The following is a 20083-nucleotide window of genomic DNA, read 5'->3' on the forward strand; positions in this document are numbered from 1 at the left end:
GTGAAGCTTCTCGTGAATGATGCGAAAGATGGTTGTTATAGAAAGCCCCAATCTTGCTGAGATTTCTTTGAGCTTCAGCTGTATGTCACTGGGCAGTTCCTCCTCAACAAAAGAGACATTTTCCTCAGTGAAGGAAAATATATAGTCACTTTCACAGGCCAACCTTCATGAGGATCATCTTCGATGCTCTCTCTCTCTCTCTTCCAAGACAGAATTTCCCATAAATACCATCCAATCACTGTTTGATAGGACTTGGAGAAAGCATTTCTTTGGTGAAAAACTTTATCACAGTGCAGTAGTACTCAGTTTTTTTAATATTACAGTCACTTAGCATGCCATGTGTTAGTCAAACGAGTGCCTCCAACTGAATGATGAAAGTAGAGGGTTGATGGTGCTATCTGTCACATATGGCGTTTTAAAATTGGCAAATTTTGTATGTCAGGCCAGAAACTTTTGGAGCCTACCTCGTATATATACATACACATATACAGGGCTCCAGAAAAACAACATTAATGTACTAGCCACAAAATGTTTTACTCACCCATGCTACTGGTTAAAAGAACTAAATGTTAAGATGACAAGACAAAGTAATACATTCTTTACTTCTCACTATACATTACATAATTATACAGGAATAAATTTCCTTTAATGTGGGTCTAAAATGTTATCATTATTATATGACATCCGCAAGGAGTCCAAGGACTCATTAGGGAGGGTAATCTACTCGAGCCATCTCTCCCAGTTAATCTACCAACTAGACAGAAGATCTCTACTATCACTTGCACACAATGCCATCTACTGCCCACCGCCACTAATATATATATATATATATATATATATATATAATCTGTATTCATTTTTGAAATTATGGATTCTACAACCGTGTTAAAATAACTCTTTTTGTTATCCAGACGTTTTGATCTTCATATCAAGATCATCATCTGGAGCATACATTAATATACAAGACAAGCTGCATTACATTTCAAACCGTAAGCTAGAGAAACAATGATTTGATCACATGCTACTCACTGGCATGACCTCTAATGAAAAAAAAAAGTGAGTGGCATGTGATCAAATCATTGTTTCTCTAGCTTACGGTTTGAAATGTAATGCAGCTAGTCTTGTATATTTATGTATGCTCCAGATGATGATCTTGATATGAAGATCGAAACGTCGGGATAATAAAAAGAGTTATTTTAACCACGGTTGTAGAATCCATAATTTCAAAAATGAATGCTGATCACTGTATAACACTAAAAGAAAGGATATATAATCTGTAAATTGCATCTGTTATCCCAGCCAATATTGAAAAAGCCAATGTAAAGATTTCTTTTGTTATCATGGAATTGAACTCAGATCTTTTCTAACCTAAGGGGAGCAAGGTACCTTCATTCTTCAAATTGTGCTATGGATGCAACATCACAACTCAGTTTGTGTTTTCTTTCATTTATTGTTCATAATAAAGGGTTAAAGCCAGACTAACTATTCACAGCACATTTAGTCAAATGATCCAGTCTTTGACTTATCATTGCAATTTTCATTATGTAAAATTTTCAAGCATTTATTACTATCATTATGTGACACCTCCAAGGACTTATTGCTGGAGGGCACTCTAATCCATAGTACACAATTTACCAAGCCCTCTACTTAATTTTCCAACTTCTACTACCACAATGCCACTACTACCATCAATACCTAACACCCACTACCATCATCAACAGTATTTTGTGTCTATAAATTGCATGTGTTTTCACAGCTGATTTTGTCTGTAAGGGTGTGCTGGAAGAATAAGATGTATAGATGCACTACAGTATTTAATTAGATTATGCCACGTTTAGTTTTTATAAATACTGGTTTATTGTGTTAATAAAGTTATATTGTGAAAAAGTAAACAAAAAATTTTTTTCAAATAATAGAAAATAACATCATCATCATCATCATCAAATTCCTGCCACGTACCCACAAGGGGTGTACAGGATATGATAGTACTACATGAAAAAATTATATCATTACTAACTTCCTATCTACAATTTTCCTCCAAATCAGTCTGTTACTTGTCAAGACTCCAACATTATCAGATCTTATATTTCTATCGTCTAAGGCACTTTGTACCGTATCAATCCACCTATATCTTGGTCTTCCTCTGGGTCGTTTTGCTGCCAACCTGGCAGAGAACACTTGTTTTGCTAATCTTTCCTCGCCCATTCTGTTTAGGTGACCATACCACCTGAGATTAGCTCTGCTAACACATTCCTGGATGCTGACAATATCAAGTTCTTTCCTAATATCCTCGTTTTTAATATGATATTGCCACTGATGCCATCTGTTCACGCCTACAATCTTTCTCAGGACTCTCATATCTGCAGTCTCTAGTCTTTGGTCAAGTGTTTTACTTCTGACCCAGCTCTCAGATCCATAAGTTAAAACTGGTTTGAACACTGTCTTGTATACAGCTAATTTAGTGTTCCGACTAATTTTCTCTTATTCCATATGAATTTATTCAATTGACTTCCCACCATACCAGCATTGCTGATTCTGTTGTCTATTTCTATATTTAATTTACCATCTTCAGTAAAAATCGTGCCTAAGTAGCTGAAATGTTTTACTTGTTCCACAGATTCTCCATTCACAACACAGTTGACATTTTCAATGAATCTACCTATTTTCATTGTCTTTGTCTTTTTATTGCTGACCTTCATACCACATCTATTACAACAACTATTCAATTTAGTCAGAGAATCTTGCAGACTTGTAGCAGATAAATTTAGAAGTATAACATCATCCACATAAAGCAAAGAGCTGACATTAACATCTCCAATACTGATATCATGTTTAATACCACTTTCCTTCATAATGTGATCCATATAGATAATGAATAACAGAGGGGATAACGTACATCCTTGTCTCACACCAGATTTAATATTAAACCATCTTCCTATACCTCTTCAATTCTAACTGCTGACTTACAACTCAAATAAAGACTAAGTATTGCTTGATATAATGCCCCATTAACACCATATAATTGCAACGTATTGAATAGCTTCTCTCTTGGCACCTTATCATATGCCTTTTCCAAATCGACAAAACTTAAATACAGATCTTTGTTATATTCCCATGCTTTCTCGACTATTCGTCGTAAAGTGAAGATCTGATCCTGACAGCCTCTGTTGGGCCTGAATCCAGCATGTTCTTCACCAAGTTTTTCTTCCACAATTCTTCTCAACCGTTTCTCAAGTATACTTGCATAGATCTTGCAGGAACACTTAGTAGGGAAATACCTCTGTAATTCTCTCATTCAGTTTTATTTTCCTTTTTATATATGGGTACTATGAGAGCTTTACTCCAATCATCAGGAATTCGTCCCTCTGTCCAGGCTTTCTGAACTATGCAGTGCAGCCACTGTAAGACTCTTATACCACCATACTTCAGCATTTCTGGTCGAACAGCATCTACTCCAGCTGCCTTTCCACATTTCAAGCCTTTGATGGCTTTTTCTACTTCAAGTATGGATATGTATTCCTGACTGCATGCCTGGTTAGTGTTTTTTACCACTGTGCTATCATCACTGCTTGTTTAATTTAGCAGTTTTTCAAAGTAATTACTCCATACTTCAAGGATATCTTTTTCTCCCGTTTTCATGTCACCTTTATCATCTCTAACTCCTTTTACAGCACTCTTTCCTCCATTCCTAAGATTCTTCAACAACCTCCAGAATATTTTGCCACCTTCTTGATATTTATTTTCTATATTCTTGCCAAAGTCCTCCCATGACTTTTGTTTAGCTAGTTTTACACAGTGTTTAGCATTCTTGCATTTGTCTCTATATTCTCTAAGAGCACAAGCTGACTTATTTGACAGGAACTTTTGATATGCTTTCTTCTTTTCCTTCACTGCCTCTTTAATTTCCTGTGTCCACCAGGGAGTTCTGATTTTTTTATCCTTGCACACAACCTCACCACATGCCTCTCTGGTAGAATCAATCAATGTTTTCTTCAGAGTTTGCCACTGAATCTCCAATGTTTGATTCCTGTTCTCAAACTCTTTCATTTTTTCTTCAATAATCTTTGTGTATTTTAGTCTACAGTTCACATCTGAGAGCTGCTCAACTTTTATTCGCTTTAAAACTTTCTTACATGTTATTCTTTTGAATATGAAATTCAATTTTATCCTGCTCAAGACTAAATAGTGATCACTTCCAATTTCCAATCCTCCGTACACTCTGGTGTCCTGCACCAGGGAGAAAACATCACTATCAACAATAACATAGTCAATGAGACTTTTCTTATTCCTAGCCTCTTCTCTCCATGTGAATTTGTGCACATTTTTATGTTGGAACATGGTGTTAGTAATAACCAGTCCATGTCCTGAGCAGAAATCCAACAGATATTTGCCGTTATTATTAGCTTTGCTCTTTTCTCCAAATTTTCCCAAAATATTTTTGTATGTCTCATAATCATTTCCTACTCTGCTATTTAGATCCCCAACAAGGACCAACTTTTCGTTTTTCATTGTGTCAGTTGCTTTTTCTAAAGCGTCAAAAAATTCCTCCACTTCTACCTTAGTAGAACCTTCTGTGGGACCATTGGCACAAATAAGTATCATTGTCCAGTTCCCCATTCTCATATTTGCCCACATTACTCTACTTGAGACTGACTGCCATTCAAGAAGATTAGCCTCGTATTTTGTGTTGAATACTATGGCTACTCCTTCTTTTCCTTGATTGTCATTGCCTGAATATAACAATTTGTATTTATTGCTCAGAAAGATCTCACCAGTTTTGGTCTTTTTTGTTTCAGTCACCCCTATTATGTCGATCTGGTACTTATCTAATTCCTCAGCTAGCTCCATTTCTTTGCCATTCAGGCTTCTTACGTTGATAATACCGATCTTTAACTCTGGTGATGTTGAGTTGGGGTTGGTTTTCAGATTTCTTCCAGTAGCTGACTTTTCGCTGTTCGCCCTGGTTCCCTGGCAAAAACAACGGGGGCCTTGTTTAACCGGGCGACGCCCCAGCCGGCATGAAATTTTGTCATGTTGTACCATCATTTTTTATTTTGGTTTAACCAATAAGAATACAATTTGGTCGGCTAAATCCAAAATTGCCAGCCCATCCTCGTTCGTTCAGTATCCAAGTAGATACCCAACAGGGTGCACCACGAGAAGGTGAGGATTGGACATTAGGTCAGAAGCCCTGGTCGGTTCTCCGCATTCCTTTAAAGGCTATGTGGAGGTCTCCTCTCAGTTATACAGCTTTGACCCTTAAGCACCCCTAGAAAATAACAGATTGCCTATTATGTTGTGGGTACTGTATATATTGTAAGGTTAATACTGAACTAAATGATTAAAATTAAAAATTTATTATATTGCCAGCCTGGTTGGCCAAGTGGTTAGTGTATCTGCCTCTCCAGCCAAGAGGCTGCGGGCTCGAATCCTGCCAAGATCATGGATCTTTGTGATTGTTATACTTATTCTGTGTGGAAAGGGCATCTGCGACCCTATCACTTACTCTAGCAGAAGACTTCACTCCCAAAACCTGGTCACTCCTGTATTATTGTAATGATAAAAATAGGACTATTGTAATGATAAAAATAGGGCTGCTTAATGGTCAAAGCTGTATAAATGAGAGGAGACCTCCAAATAACCTTTAAAGGAATGCGGAAAACCGACGGGTTTCTGACCTAATGTCCACTCCTCACCTTCTCGTGGTGCACCCTTTGGGGTATGTACCTGGAAACTGAACGAGCGATGACGGGCTGGCAATTTGGGATTTAGCCGACCAAATTGTATTCTTATTGGCTTAAACCAATATACAAAATTATGGTACAGAATGACAAAAATTCATGCCAGCTAGGGCGTAGCCCGGTTAAACAAAGCCCCCATTGTTTTCGCCAGGGAGAAAAGCAAAAATTCAGCAACTGAAACAAATCTGAAAGCACACCCCAACTCAACATCACCAGAGATAAAGATTGGTACTATCAACGTAAGAAGCCTGAATGGCAAAGAAATGGAGCTAGCTGAGGAATTAGATAAGTACCAGATCAACATAACAGGGGTGACTGAAACGAAAAAGACAAAAACTGGTGAGATCTTTTTGAGGAATAAATACAAAATGTCATTCAGAAATGACAATCAAGGAAAAGAAGGAGTAGCCATAGTATTCAACACAAAATACCAGGCTAATCTTCTTGAATGGCAGGCAGTCTCAACTAGAGTGATGTGGGCAAATATCAGAATGGGGAATTGGACAATGAGACTTGTGGTCCCACAGAAGGTTCTACTAAGGTTGAAGTAGAGGAATTTTTTGATGCTTTAGAAAAAGCAACTGACACAATGAAAAAGGAAAAGTTGGTCCTTGTTGGGGATCTAAACAGCAGAGTAGGAAATGATTATCAGACATACAAAAATATTTTGGGAAAATTTGGAGAAAAGAGCAAAGCTAATAATAATGACAAATACCAGTTGTATTTCTGGTCAGGACACGGATTGGTTATTACTAACACCATGTTCCAACATAAAAATATGCACAAATTCAAATGGAGAGAAGAGAGAAGAAAAAAGAAAAGTCTCAATGACTATGTTATTGTTGACAGTGATGTTTTCTCCCTGGTGCAGGACACCAGAGTTACAAAGGATTTGAAATTGGAAGTGATCACTATTTCATCTTGAGCAGGATAAAATTGAATTTCATATTGAAAAGAATAACATGTAAGAAAGTTTTAAAGCAAATAAAAGTTAAGCAGCTCTCAGATGTGAACTGTAGATTAAATACACAAAGATTATTGAACAAAAAAGAAAGAGTTTGAGAACAGGAAGCAAACCTTGGAGATTCAGTGGCAAGCCTTGAAGAAAACCCTGATTGATTCAGCCAGAGAGGCATGTGGTGAGGTTGTCTGCAAGGATAGAAAAATTAGAACCCCCTGGTGGACACAGGAAGTTAAAGAGGCAGTGAAGGAAAAGAAGAAAGCATATCAAAAGTTCCTGGCAAATAAGTTAGCTTGTGCTCTTAGAGAATACAGAGACAAATGTAAGAAAGCAAAACACGGTGTAAAACTAGCTAAACAAAAGTCATGGGAGGACTTTGGCAAGAACCTAGAAAATAAATAATAAATAGAAAATGTAAAAGGAGTTGGAGATGTTAAGGGTGACATGAAAACAGGAGAAAAAGTTATCCTTGAAGTATGGAGTAATTGCTTTGAAAAATTGCTAAATGAAACAAGCAGTGATAGCACAGTGGTAAAAAACATTCAACAGGCATACAGTCAGGAATATATATCCATACTTGAAGTAGAAAAAGCCATCAAAGGCTTGAAATGTGGAAAGGCAGCAGGAGTAGATGATATTCGACCAGAAATGCTAAAGTATGGTGCTATAAAAGTCTTACAGTGGCTGCACTGCATCGTTCAGAAAGCCTGGACAGTTGGACGAATTCCTGATGATTGGAATAGATGATGACCTCTAGTGAAAAAAATAGATAATGTACAAGGATGTACATTATCTCCTCTGTTATTCGTTATCTACATGGATCACATTATGAAGGAAATTGGTATTAATCATGATATCAGAATTGGAGATGCTAATGTCAGCCTGCTTTATGCAGACGATGTTATACTTCTAAATAAATCTGCTACAAGGTTGCAAGATTCCCTGACTAAATTGAATAACTGTTGTAATAGATATGGCATGACGGTCAGCATTAAAAAGACAAAGACAATGAAAATAGATAGAGTTGTTGATAATGTCAACTGTGTTTTGAACGGAGAACCTGTGGAACAAGCAAAACATTTCAGCTACTTAGGCACGATTTTTAGTGAAGATGGTAAATTAAATATGGAAATAGACAACAGAGTCAACAAAGCTGGTATGGTGGGAAGTCAATTGAATAAATTCATATGGAATAAGAGAGAAATTAGTCGGAACACTAAATTGTGTATACAAGACAGTGTTCAAACCAGTTTTAACTTATAGATCTGAGAGCTGGGTCAGAAGTAAAACACTTGACCAAAGACTAGAGACGGCAGATATGAGAGTCCTGAGAAAGATTATAGGCGTGAACAGATCGCATCAATGGCAATATCATATTAAAAACGAGGATATTAGGAAAGAATTTGATATTGTCAGCATCCAGGAATGCATTAGCAGAGCTAATCTCTGGTGGTATGGTCACTTAAAGAATGGACGAGGAAAGATTAGCAAAACAAGTGTTCTCTGCCAGGTTGGCAGGAAAATGATTCAGAGGAAGACCAAGATATAGGTGGATTGATACAGTACAATGTGCCTTAGATGATAGAAATATAAGATCTGATAATGTTGAAGTCTTGACAAGTAACAGACTGATTTGGAGGAAAATTGTAGATAGGAAGTTAGTAATGATGTAAATTTTTCATGTAGTACTATCATATCCTGTACACCCCTTGAGGGTACATGTCAGGAATTTGATGATGATAAAAATAGGACATCATTGTTACTGAAAGAAGACTATCTATATAAAAAAGAATGTTTTTTCATGTTATGGTAAATAGAATTTAGCTTTAATTAAACTGTAAAAAAAAAAAAATTTTTTTCACTAGAGGTCATGCCAGTAGAATAACCCGTGATCAAATCATTGTCTCTTTAGCTTATTGTGTGTAATGTTACTCTGCTTGTCTCCTTGTATATTTGTATATACACCAGATGATGATCTTAATATGAAGATCGAAACGTCGGGAAATTAAAAATAGTTATTTATAACACGGTTGTAATTTCCATAATTTCTAAAATGAATGCACAAGCATTACTGTTTTCGAGTAAGGCACGTAAGGTGCTTTACTCAAAGTAAAGAGTATTTATTTCATAATGAGCCACCATTACGAAATAAAAAGTATGTAATGGTGGCTCATTTTCTCACGTCATGACTGAAATGAAAACTGACATGTGATGTGTAGTGAGCATGCATGGAGTGAAAAGAACGCTAGAATTCTGCTGGGGAGAAAAAAATGGGGGATTTTTGGAATTCGATAATGAACATTTATGAAGTCTTTCATATAGAAAGAAAAATTTTTTAAAGTTATCAATTGTTACGTACGATGATGACAGAACAACTGTTGGAAAAAGAAGATATGACAGATTGAGTTTTTAATAATTGTTAAATTTTTTGCAGTCTTTCATATAGAAAGAAAAAATACAGTTCTGAACCTTAAAAAAGATGGAAGAAAGTGAAGATGATTGGTTTATGTTATGACTTTTAGAGAAAACCAGCCACTAAAATTGTAAGTGCTGTTGTGATTCCGAATAAGAAACTCAAAGAGTTTCATGCCGAATATAGAAACTATATAAAGTTCGGCGATTCCAAGCGTAAGCAAATACCTGGATAGTGCAGCACCTGACCCATTTGGTAGTGCAAACTGATGCATACCTCATAGTAATGGTGGAGCAAGCTCCGATCACTATTCTTGGTATTTACCCATAATGTGAACTTGGCTCCTAGGAGCTGTATTACTGTTCTACATTATGAGAGAAGGTCACTACCCAGACCGGTTTCAACCTTTATTGAGGTCTCATCAGTGAGTAGATAGACCTAGTTAATACCAAGTTTGCAGTGAACAGAACTTGCGTCCCTTATATGAGAATTGCCAATTCGGCATGAAACTCTTTGAGTTTCTTATTCGGCTAAGAAACAATATGGGATGTAATATTCCTTAACTTAAATAAGTTCATGTCGCCGAATTGAAGCCTTTGGCTCTTCATATAATTAGTAACGTCTTTAATAAATTATTTAGTGGCTACTCGTGATCATATAACTGGACTGTGAATAAGATAATGTTTTAAAATGAAAAGGGAAAAAAATGTAAATAATGCGAAGGAAAAAAATAATTTAAAACGAGGCCAAAAATTCACTCGCCACTTGTCTCTGAAAACTTGCCAGTGGTGAGTGGATTTCTGAAGCCTGTATATATACATACATATATCCTGTACATATTTGGCTATGAAATATTCTTTTTATCTTTGCATTTTCATGTGAATGAATGGCTAGGTAAAGTATTATTACACGTTTTACATATTACACATAAGTTTTTAAAAAAATGTTTTTTTTTAAATATTAATTAAAAATTCATAAATTTTAATGAGTATTTGTTTTTTGTTTTTGTTCACAACCTTTTTTCATAAAATTTAATTCAGAATGTTTGAAATTTAATTTAGTATGCTTCGGCTGAATATTCAGTGCTTCAGCCAAATGCCAAAAGAATGAAAAATGTGTGTAATATTTTATGTGCAATAGACCCTTATTTTTAGTTATAAATATAAAATTAAGATTAGCTGACCAGTAATCTTTTTTTTTTTTTTTTTTGGTCAAATCCTGCTCGCAAAAAATCCAAAACCTATAGCACATTTTTAGTATAATGGCAGCATGCCGAGAGTTAGATAATCTGTGAATCTGCTCTAGAGACAAAACACAACTTTTTCAAGCTAATTTAGGATTGACTACAAATAGCAACCTGGTATTGCACCAAGTAACAAAAATCACTACCACCACCTAAAAATATTTGCAAACTTGACACAGTTAGACTGATTCAAACCTGTATTCAGACAAACTAGTATATGCAGAGAGAGAGAGAGAGAGAGAGAGATAAACAAAGGAATGTGCTTTGTGCATCTGTTTATAGTTAGTTAGTTATAAAACTAATCCAAAAAATGATTCATAACTCCTGAAGTGCAACAAGGCAACAGTCACATCAAAAAAATACCTTATACACCCTCTGACCAAAAAGAAACCGATCTTTTGATAGAAAATAAAACACAGGCCAATTATAATTATTCAAATCATTTATTTCAATCAATATACTCTCCCTCAGCTTCGATACAGCATTTGGCACGGTCAATTAATTTGTTACATGAGTTTTTTATATCAGTTTTTGGGATACTGTTGAAGGTCGTGGTTAATGCCGCTTGAACGTTTTCAATGGTGTCATATCGCTTGCCTTTCATCGGCAAATGAAGGGGAAGTGAGGTGAATACTGCGAGCGATCCAAAAAAACAAACTTGGTTTTTGCTCATAAACTGTCTCACAATGTTAAAACGATGAGATGGTGCATTATCGTGCAAAAGTGACCAGATGCTTGCATCACGATATTCATGCCGTATGCGACGAATTCTCGCTATCAATCACTTCAAAAGAAAACTCACCATTGACTGTTTGGCGAGGCAGAACGAATTCTTTGTGGATAATGCCTTTGGAATCGTAGAAACAAATCAGGATTGTCTTTACTTTTGACTTCTCCAAGCGACTTTTTTTCAGATGCCCCTCTTCTGGTGGTCTCCACTCAGCACTCTGTTTCGGGCTCATACTCAAAACACCACGTTTCGTCACCAGTAATGATCATGTCAAGGAAGTTTGAGTCCTTACGAGCGGTTTTAATGAGATCCTTGCAGTATTCAATTCGATACATTTTTTGGTCGTCAGTCAACTTGTGGGGAACAAATTGCGAATTCAATTTACAAAGTCCCAAACTCTCAGTCAAAATGTTGTGCACAGTTGATTTTGGAATCCCCAATTCATCTTCAATCAATCTCACGGATGATTTCGGCCTTCCTTTGATGAAATCATGCACTTTGTGGATGTTAACTTCGCTCGGTCCAGTTTTGGATGGCCCTGCTTTTCGTCGTCCTCAAGCCTCTTACAACCACTTTGAAATCACTTAAACCACTCATAAACTTGAGTACAGGATAAGCATTCATCACCATATGCTTTTTGAAGAATTTGATGCATTTCAGTAAAATGTTTATCAAGTTTAAAACTCATTTTCCGACCGTTCGTCAAACACACTGTCACTCTTGGCACTATAACTCAGCTTCTAATGAAACAAATGTCATAAACAGTTGACACAACACTAATGAAGGTTGCAGCTTTCGACAACAAAAAGATACAACAAGTGGCGCCAGTAGTTTCTTCTATTTTCGAAAAGTTCGGTTTCTTTTTGGACAGAGGGTGTATTTTTAAATGAAATTTTGAAATACCAGAAATCATTATGCAGTAAGAAAAAATGTAAAAATTTTAGGTAATAAAATATGCATCACACGATACAAATTAAAAATGAACATTTAATACAGTGGTAGCAAACAGCAGTTCTGAATTCTAGTATAGTAGAATCTGTTTTCTTTCATTTGAGCAGGATCTTTCTGAATGAAAGAAAAGTAATCCTTTAATATATCCATATTGGCTACTAATTTCAAGTACACTTGATTAGTAATTTATACATTAGAAAAATCTTACTCTGCAATTCTTCTGATGGTGCTTCTCTTGACTGATTAAGTTCTTCAAATTCCACAGACATTGGTATACTTATCTAAAATGAAACAACTAATTTGTTGTGAACAGATACTCAAGCAGACATTTTTAAAACAGCTAAATTATATATGAAGGAATAAATATTTAGAATAAAATTTTTGTCTCTGTGGATTGTTAAAGGCACCTTCGGTATGAATGAGAATAGCTATCAGAAGTAGCTGAGAGTAAAATATAGTGTAGTAAGAAAAGTAGCCAGTGTGTTGCTTGGATATGACAGTGAGCAAAGATCATGAATGGTATGTTAGCAGAGCTGCATAAGGAGAAAGGAGTGCATTTTGTGAATACACTGAATGAATTTGAGGGATAAATGAAACTGTATAAGAGAGAGAGAGAGAGAGATTGGCTACATTTTGGTGTAAGTCAACTGTAGAGACTGTTGCTAGAAAGGAAACAGTAATGAATGCAGTGTACAGATTTGAAGAAGTAAAAGGTGATGTGGAAGAACAGGAAAGTAGGGTAGGAAAAAATGAAGGAGAGAGCTAATGAATGGAGAGGTGAATAGCATGAGTGAAGGAAATAAGAGAGTAGGAACTCATAATAGATAGGGAAGTGGGGGGGGGGGAGTTCAAGCAGACTGGATAAAAAGTGAATATGTGAGTAGATATAAAATGGTCTGGAATGTGGGAGGGAAGAAGCACATATATGAGTATGGGGGGAGGATTGCAAGATCAGTGATGATAGAGGAATGATTGGGGGGGGGGGGGTAGGAATCATATCTGAGAAGCATTGTTAGTAGGACTTGTTAAATTATTTAAGGAATTTATAATGTATCCTGGAATATTAATTAAAAGAAACTTTAATAAATACCTCCTATATTTCAGCAATCATATTGCCATCTTCATGGGAACATACAACTATGACACGTGCACGCAGGCACTACAAAAAGTAAATGAAGCAGAAGAGAGAAAATTACTGTTGTTCCTAGAGTCCTAAAGGTGCTCCCCCCCCAACCCAACAGGCAATACTGGGTTGTCTTGGCTGTTGGGCTGAAGTTCTCAAGATGCAAGCTTCCCAAATTTGGGGCAGTCTCATGCACCCAAATTTGTTGAGGTTTGGAAAGTTTTTTAGAGCTGAGGCTGATTCGATGAACAATCTTTCATATTTAAATTTGCTGCAGTGTATTATCGTAGCTTTCTTCCAACGTATTCTGTGGCGGATATCCAGAACATGGTCTGCAAGCCCAGAGTGGCTGTACTGGTGAAACCGGATGTAGTCTTTGTGTTCCAAAATCCTTACATTCGATGTCCTGCCTGTTTGGCCAAAGTAGGACAGTTTACAGCTGCAAGGGACCTGGTATTCCCCAGGTAGGGTCTAGGGGAAGTGGCTGGTCTTTGGTGGAGCAGAAAAGGGATGCCAATTTTTTATATAGTTTGTAACAAGAAGTCAGATCATTTTTTTTTTTTTTTTAAGATTTTGGTTAACTTTTCAGAGGTGTCCCAGATATAGGGAATGGTGATGGTTTAGTATAATCTTTGTTATGAAGGGGGGGGGGGGGGGGGTAACTGGTTTTCATATTTTTTGGAGGTTGTAGCCATTGGCTAAGAGAGTGTTAAGGATGTGGTTTAGTTCAGTGGTTAGGCCACTGTCATCTGAACAGATTAATTTTGCCCTATTATATAGTGTTTTTATAACCCCATACTGTTGTGAGGGGGCCTGTATGGGTGGGTTTTCTGTAAATAGAGAAAACCAAGGATCCATCAGGCTGGATAAAATGGATACAATGTTTAGTTGTATGTTGCTACCTTTGCTATAGACCTGGTAATGGGTGGCAGTGAGAAGAAAATGAAAATTAGCCTAACAAATAGCAAGAGTGGTCATTATGGAAAGTCTTAATTATGATAATTGTAAACTGGAATGAAGAGATGGCATCTGAAGCCATATGGAATGAATGTGTTGAGATTTTAAGAAACAACTACCTTGGCAGATATGTAAGAGAGGGCACATGAGGCTTAAGTGATTTGGATTTGATCACTTCATTAGAGGAGATTATATAAAAAAAAAAAAAAATTGTCAGATATTCCTCCAGTTGGTGAGAGACCACAAAATTATCCCCTAGGTGGTTGTCAGCCATAGAAGCCACAGAAGTCCTCATAGATTTTCTTGAAATCTATGAGGACTTCTGCGAGAAAGGGATACATGTGGAACAATAAGGCTGGTAATTATGAAAAGCTGAGACAGCTTGCAGCTCTATCATGGAATGAGAAACTGTATAAAAAGGATAACAGGGCTGCTTGAGCCCTGGTAAAGTATTATTTAGTAGACACAATGTCTGAATATATTCCAAGGGTCAAGAGGTTAAATAAAGTTGGTGTGAAATGGATGAACGAAGAGCAGAAAGATGAGTGGTAATAATCAGCTGCATGAGAAGTAGAAAGAGCAGGGAAGGAAAGTGCTTTGCTTGATAAAGGTAGCAAAAATACAGAATGCACAGCAGTCAACTAATAAAGGCAAAAAAGGTTTTCCAGAATATCTTTTTTGATACATGGCAAGCAAAAGGAAGAATGATTAGGGAAGGATAATAGCTGGTAAAAATGGCAGAATGATAACTGTGTAGGATATAGTTGAGATATTAAATTAGCAATTCATGAAGGCATTTTTCCTTATAGTATTTTGGTCAAACAGGTAGATCTACAGCACATGAACATTTAGACTATGTCATCATCTTCATCAAATTCCTGCCATGTACCCTCAAGGGGTGTACAGGATATGACAGTACTACATGAAAAAATTACATCGTTACTAACTTCCTATCTACAATTTTCCTCCAAATCAGTCTGTTACTTGTCAAGACTCCAACATTATCAATTCTTATATTTCTATGTCTAAGGCACTTTGTACCGTATCAATCCACCTATATCTTGGTCTTCCTCTGGGTCGTTTTCCTGCCAACCTGGCAGAGAACACTTGTTTTGCTAATCTTTCCTCGCCCATTCTATTTAAGTGACCATACCACCTGATATTAGCTCTGCTAACGCATTCCTGGATGCTGACAATGTCAAGTTCTTTCCTAATATCCTCATTTTTAATATGATATTACCATTGATGCCATCTGTTCACGGCTCTAATCTTTCTCAGGACTCTCATATCTGCGGTCTCTAGTCTTTGGTCAAGTGTTTTACTTCTGACCCAGCTCTCAGATCCATAAGTTAAAACTGGTTTGACCACTGTCTTGTATACAGCTAATTTAGTGTTCCGACTAATTTCTCTCTTATTCCACATGAATTTATTCAATTGACTTCCCACCATACCAGCTTTGCTGATTCTATTGTCTATTTCTATATTTAATTTACCATCTTCAGTAAAAATCGTGCCTAAGTAGCTAAAATGTTTTACTTGTTCCACAGGTTCTCCATTCACAACACAGTTGACATTTTCAATGATTCTTCCTATTTTCATTGTCTTTGTCTTTTTATTGCTGACCTTCATACCATATCTATTACAACATCTATTCAATTTAGTCAGAGAATCTTGCAGACTTGTAGCGGATTTATTTAGAAGTATAATATCATCCGCATAAAGCAACGAGCTGACATTAACATCTCCAATTTTGATATCAGGTTTAATACCACTTTCCTTCATAATGTGATCCATATAGATAATGAATAACAGAGGGGATAATGTACATCCTTGTCTCACACCACATTTAACATTAAACCATCTTCCTGTACTTCCTTCAATTCTAACTGCTGACTTACAACTCAAATAAAGACTAAGTATTGCTTGATATAATGAACCACTGACACCATATAACTACAGCGTATTGAATAGCTTCTCTCTTGGGACCTTGTCATATGCCTTTTCCAAATCGACAAAACTTAAATACAGATCTTTGTTATATTCCCATGCTTTCTCGACTATTTGTTGTAAAGTGAAGATCTGATCCTGACAGCCTCTATTTGGCATGAATCCAGCTTGTTCTTAACCAAGCTTTTCTTCCACAATTCTTCTTAACCGTTTCTCAAGTATACTTGCATAGATCTTGCCAGGAACACTCAGTAGGGAAATACCTCTGTAATTCTCACATTCAGTTTTATTTCCCTTTTTATATATGGGTACTATGAGAGCTCTACTCCAATCATCGGGAATTTGTCCCTCTATCCAGGCTTTCTGAACTATGCAGTGCAGCCACTGTAAGACTTTTATACCACCATACTTCAGCATTTCTGGTCGAATATCATCTACTCCTGCTGTCCACATTTCAAGCCTTTGATGGCTTTTTCTACTTCAAGTATGGATATGTATTCCTGAACTGCATGCCTGGTCAGTGTTTTTTTATCACTGTGCTGTCATCACTGCTTGTTTCATTTAGCAGTTTTTCAAAGTAATTACTCCATAGTTCAAGGATATCTTTTTCTCCTGTTTTCATGTCACTTTTATCATCTCTAACTCCTTTTACGGCACTCTTTCCTCCATTCCTAAGATTCTTCAACAACCTCCAGAATATTTTGCCACCCTCTTGATATTTATTTTCTATATTCTTGCCAAAGTCCTCCCATGACTTTTGTTTAGCTAGTTTTACACACTGTTTAGCTTTCTTACATTTGTCTCTGTATTCTGTAAGAGTAAATGTGAACTTATTTGCCAGGCACTTTTGATATGCTTTCTTCTTTTCCTTCACTGCCTCTTTAACTTCCTGTGTCCACCAGGGAGTTCTGATTTTTTTTATCCTTGCACACAACCTCACCACATGCCTCTCTGGCAGAATCAATCAATGTTTTCTTCAGAGTTTGCCACTGAATCACCAAGGTTAGATTCCTGTATCAAACTCTTTCATTTTCTTTTCAATAATCTTTCTGTATTTTAGTCTACAGTTCACATCTGAGAACTGCTCAACTTTTATTCGCTTTAAAAACTTTCTTACATGTTATTCTTTTCAATATGAAATTCAATTTTATCCTGCTCAAGACTAAATAGTGATCACTTCCAATTTCAAATCCTCTGTACACTCTGGTGTCCTGCACCAGGGAGAAACATCACAATCAACAATAACATAGTCAATGAGACTTTTCTTTCCTTTCCTCTTCTCTCCATGTGAATTTGTGCACATTTTTATGCTGGAACATGGTGTTAGTAATAACCAGTCCATGTCCTGAGCAGAAATCCAACAGATATTTGCCATTATTATTAGCTTTGCTCTTTTCTCCAAATTTTCCCAAAATATTTTTGTATGTCTCACAATCATTTCCTACTCTGCTATTTAGATCCCCAACAAGGACCAACTTTTCCGTTTTCATTGTGTCAGTTGATTTTTCTAAAGCCTCAAAAAATTCCTCCACTTCTACCTTAATAGAACCTTCTGTGGGATCATAGGCACAAATAAGTCTCATTGTCCAGTTCCCCATTCTCATATTTGCCCACATTACTCTACTTGAGACTGACTGCCATTCAAGAAGATTAGCCTCGTATTCTGTGTTGAATACTATGGCTACTCCTTCTTTTCCTTGATTGTCATTGCCTGAATATAACATTTTGTATTTATTGCTCAGAAAGATCTCACCAGTTTGGGTCTTTTTTGTTTCAGTTACCCCTATTATGTCGATCTGGTACTTATCTAATTCCTCAGCTAGCTCCATTTCTTTGCCATTCAGGCTTCTTACATTGATAGTACCGATCTTTAACTCTGGTGATGTTGAGTTGGGGTTTGTTTTCAGATTTGTTCCAGTAGCTGACTTTTCGCTGTTCGCCCTGGTTGCCTGGCGAAAACAACGGGGGCCTTGTTTAACCTGTTTAACCGGGCGATGCCCCAGCCGGCATGAAATTTTGTCATGTTGTACCATCATTTGTTTATTTTTTTTTATTTTGGTTTAACCAATAAGAATACAATTTGGTCGGCTAAATCCCAAATTGCCAGCCCATCCTCGTTCGTTCAGTATCAAAGTAGATACCCAATAGGGTGCACCACGAGAAGGTGAGGACTGGACATTAGGTCAGAAGCCCTGGTCGGTTCTCCGCATTCCTTTAAAGGCTATGTGGAGGTCTCCTCTCAGTTATACAGCTTTGACCCCTTAAGCACCCATTTAGACTATGTGAAGAAGCTAAATAAGCAAAAGCAATCAGGACTTGCAGAGCATGTTATCACCACCAGACACTGAGTTCTTTGGAAGAAAATTAAAATTCTCTATAAAAGTAATAATCTCTTGGAACGTTTATACAAAGTGCATTGTGTGACCTTGCTATGTCAACCAAATCTAAATAGAAATGATGGACTTATCTTATCCCTGTTATGGGAAGGACTTCTTCATAAATTCCAGAATTAACTTAAATTTAATTATACATCTATCTACAAGGTGTAACAACTTAATTCGCAGAATGGCCACATATGGTGTCGCCCATGTGGTGATTTGGTTGGAGTTAAAATTACTGTTTTAACTAATGTGTGCATAAACCTCAAGCCGATAGAGCCATTTGCTAGTTGGCTATTGCAAAAACAATAGCGATCTGCATGTAAACTTTGGCATAAAAATGTGTGATCAAAATTTGGAGCAGCATGTTAATATCAAATTTTATGTGAAAATCAGATAAACTGCTACTGAAACGCTGGAGCTGTTGAAAGTTGCATATGATGTGGATGCTCTGAAAAAGAGAAATATGTCTTTGAGTAGTATAAGAGATTCAAAGGTGGATGAGAAAATGTAAATGACGACCCCAGAAGTGGGCAAAAAAAAAAAAAAAATGACAGAAGCAAATGTGAACAGAGTGTGATATTTGGTACAGTCTGACATGATTAAGTGTGCGATTGATGGCTGATGAATTGCAAATGAATCGAGAAACAGTCAGGGTAATTTGAACTGAAGAATTGAGAATGCGAAAGATTTCTGCGAAGTTTGTGCCTCGGATCTTCATAGACGAACAGAAGCAGCGGTGGGTTCAAGTTGCAACTGATCTTTCTGCAATTAAACACGTTTCCAAGTGTAATTACAAGTGACGAAACCTGGTGTTTCCAGTATGATCTCGAAACAAAACACCAGCACACACTGTGGAAAACCCCAAGTTCACCAAATCAGAAACAAACATGCATGTTCAAGACCCTGCTGGCGTGTTTCTTTGATCACAAGGGAATAGTCCATTATGAATTCATTAAACAGGAACAAACGATCAACCAACAATGCTATTTAGAGGGTGTTGAAAAGATTATAAGATTCTGTTCAGAGAAAAGATCAGAATTGTGGCCTGACAAATGGATCATCCATCACGACAATGCACCAAGCCATAGTGCACTCATCGTAAGAGTTTCTGACCAAAAAATCGATTATCAAATTAGGTCATCCTGCTTATTCACCCGACTTAGCTCCATGTGATTCTGGCTGTTTCCAAAATTAAAGACTGCACCAAAAGGAAGAAGATTTTTTGAAATCGCTGATATCCAGCATTAATGTGATAAAAGACCTCAAACATATTCCGGAAAAAAAATAGAGTTCCATGCCTGTTTCCAAAAATGGGAACACCGTCTAAACCAGTATATAAATACATGAGGGGGACTACTTCAAAGGTGACAGTAGCCACTAATGTATAGTTCCTAACGTAGGTTTTTTTACAGGTGCATTCTGGGAATTAAATTGTCTCACCTCGTATATCTATATATTTTATTTTTATTTAAATCTTGTTAGTTATTTTTACTAGAACCTTAACATAATTAGACCACGATACTCTACATCACATATGTATATTCAACAATCAACAATACAATCTACAGTGGCATTGTTGAATACACTGGTTTCTGTTCTTGTTGTTTAATTTGAAAGCCATACTGAAGATGTCCTT

General features: G+C 36.6%; 1 protein-coding gene across 1 annotated transcript in view; it reads right to left on the bottom strand.

Annotated features, from left to right (window-relative positions):
• Positions 1 to 20083, bottom strand: part of noi (splicing factor 3a subunit 3 noi) — a 251677-nt gene that overhangs the window by 155457 nt on the left and 76137 nt on the right. The window contains exon 5 of the mRNA XM_090408813.1: positions 12248 to 12320. Within this exon, the coding sequence (XP_090264939.1) occupies positions 12248 to 12320 (73 nt within the window). The remainder of the gene's footprint in view (positions 1 to 12247; positions 12321 to 20083) is intronic.

Source organism: Typopeltis vanoorti, chromosome 19 (genome assembly GCF_054136105.1).
Source record: "Typopeltis vanoorti isolate ZY-2024b chromosome 19, IOZ_Tvanoo_1.0, whole genome shotgun sequence".
NCBI lineage: Eukaryota > Metazoa > Arthropoda > Arachnida > Uropygi > Thelyphonidae > Typopeltis > Typopeltis vanoorti.